Raw genomic sequence first — 2383 nt, 5'->3', positions numbered from 1 at the left:
GGAAAACGTATCGGGGCAGGCACCGGGCTAAGCACTTTATTTTATGATCCCACTAGGAGGACCCACTTCTGTCCCAAGTTGCGGATGAGAAAACTCAATGTCCGAGAGGCGCTGAAAGTTAACAGCAGCGGCGGCTCCGCCGCGGTCTGGAGGGAGCGAGGCGAGTGCGCGCCAACGGCAGTTCCAGGCCCGGCTCGACCCGGCTCCCTTCCTCGCACGCCCTGGACGAGCTCGGACCGTTTCATCACTTCCCGGGACGCAGGAGGGCCAGGGTCCGAACCGGACCCCCGCGCTTTGCTACCTCAGGCGACTTACGGTAACCGACTGTGGGGCTCAGTATCCTCATCAACAACCTGGGGCTGAGAAGCCCCCGCCGAAGGTCGCGGGGAGGGTCAAGTAGCCCGCGACTGCCCGCCCGCCCGCCGAGATCCTCACCGTCCGCGCGCCGCGCTCCCGCCCGGGCTGCTCGGGGCGGCGCGGGGTTCCCACCGCGGGGCCAGCTCGGTGCCGTCCGCCCCCGGCGGAGAGGCCCGGCCGGGGAAAGCCGGTGGCGGCTGTAGGAAGTCCGAGCCGCCTCTCAGCGGGAGGCCGCTGAAAGGCCGGCCAAGCGCGGCCATGGCCGGAGAGATGAGGAGGCTGCGCCCGCGGCCCCGGCCGCCCGCGGCCCCAGTCCCGGCAGCGGCTGCCACAGCGACTGCCAAGAGGCGCCCGCTTCTGAGCCCGCTCCCGACCCCACGTCACGCCTTCTAGAACCCTCCACCCCAAGCCGCCCGGGGCACGCCGGGATTTGTTGTGTGTGGAGAACTGCTGACGCGAGGTCTGCCGGGAGTTGAAGTCCTTGAGGACTACAAAGAAGATGGCTTCTTATCCGAGTCTCCAGGGCTGGACGATGTCCCTGGCCAACCTAGAATATGATCTAGGTTCCAGTCCTCACTCAGCAAGTTATGGAACCTCTGTACCTCAGTTTTCTCAGTAGTAAAACCTGAAAACGGTAGTACCTATGTTCATAAGACCGATGGGAGAATTAAATGGATTAAAACATCTAGAGCCCTTAGGACACTTCTTGGCACATAGTACACGGTAAAAATCAGCTACTAATTCCTTCTGTGTTTTAATGTAAATGAAGTTGATGATGCCTTAGAGGGAACAGCATGGAGGATGAGGGAAAACCTCAGAGCTCTTGTGAGAGGGACTGGCAAGACTTCCAGGCTCTATCTGGGGCATCCAGAGACAAAGTCTTGCTAAAGGGCTAGCAGAATTTGTCACCACAACCACTGATCACAGTCATTTTTCCCATCTCAGGAAATGGCACCATCATCTAGTCTGAGTTACTTATACCAAAGTCAATGCCCTTCAGCCAAAGACCACCAAGAACACACCTGTAATTGACCAAAGATGGATTTATTGACTTACTGCAGTCAGGGACTGTCTCAGTAAGAGGGTGTTAGAAAAGGCGTTCATATAGGATTTTGGTGTGTCATAGGGGGATTTGGGGGCAGGTCAAAGAAGCAGGGCTTTGCTCTGGACTTAATACTGTCAGAAAGCAGAGATAATTCTATGGTTATCTTAGCTAATCTTTTCTAGAAGGTGGGGGGAATGAAGGGAGGCTAAACCTACAGTTGGTAAAGAAGCAACAGTCCTTGCATTGGCCAGGATGGGAGATGTTTGGTCATTTTGTGCTTTGGACAATGTTTAGGATTGGGTTACAGACAGGATTACAAAGGGTGTTGCTTTTATCTTGATTCATAGAAGTCACATCTCTGTCCCTGTTTGATGTTGATGTTCTGTGAAATTGTTTAACAGGGAACACCAGGGTCCACCTGATAGTACCAGGCCAGTTTCAGCTGTCAGAAGATGCTTTTCTTTTTCTAACCAAAACCCTAAGCATCATCATTGATGCCTCTTTTTTGTTCACCATCCCCCATATTTAATCAGTTAGCAAGTCCTATGGGCTCGTGAAAGGCCTCCAGATTTCTCTTCATTTTTCTCCATCTTCATTGCCTTCATGGTAGTCTGGGAAAAAGTAAATGGACCCCTTTGTCTAATGTAATATGATTGATTCAGTTTAAGTTTTCTTACTGACATTTACAATGCAGTTCTGCCTCCTTAAGGTAACACCCTACTTACCTCAACTGGATATAAAAGATATTCTCCTGGGTTACTTCTACAAATGGTCAACTCATTCCTCACCTGAAAAAAAAAAATCCACCCAGATGATGTTATATACACATAGACATACAAATATACATTTATAAAAGGGAGTCCTACTCTCTATATTATTCTGAAGCTTCTTTTCCACCTAATTATATTTCTTGAATGTCTATCCAAACTCATTCTTTTATCCTTTAATTCACAATTCTATACTAAGTTGCATGCCCCTTAT

The 2383-nt window shown here is 51.0% G+C and overlaps 1 protein-coding gene across 6 annotated transcripts in view; it reads right to left on the bottom strand.

Annotated features, from left to right (window-relative positions):
• The window catches only part of CCDC117 (coiled-coil domain containing 117), an 11679-nt gene extending 10887 nt beyond the window's left edge, over positions 1 to 792 (bottom strand). For 3 of the 6 annotated variants that reach the window (XM_007461150.1, XM_007461153.1, XM_007461149.1), the window contains exon 1: positions 436 to 617. In XM_007461150.1, coding sequence (XP_007461212.1) covers positions 436 to 617 — 182 coding nt within the window. Of the gene's footprint in view, positions 1 to 435 lie in introns of all 6 variants that reach the window. The other 3 variants (XM_007461152.1, XM_007461151.1, XM_007461154.1) reach the window with 3 other exon arrangements.
• Between the last annotated feature and the right edge of the window lie 1591 nt (positions 793 to 2383).

This window comes from Lipotes vexillifer, unplaced genomic scaffold (genome assembly GCF_000442215.2).
Source record: "Lipotes vexillifer unplaced genomic scaffold, Lipotes_vexillifer_v1.1 scaffold691, whole genome shotgun sequence".
NCBI lineage: Eukaryota > Metazoa > Chordata > Mammalia > Artiodactyla > Lipotidae > Lipotes > Lipotes vexillifer.
Note: the sequence above shows the minus strand (reverse complement) of the source record. Positions and strands in the feature narration are given on the sequence as shown.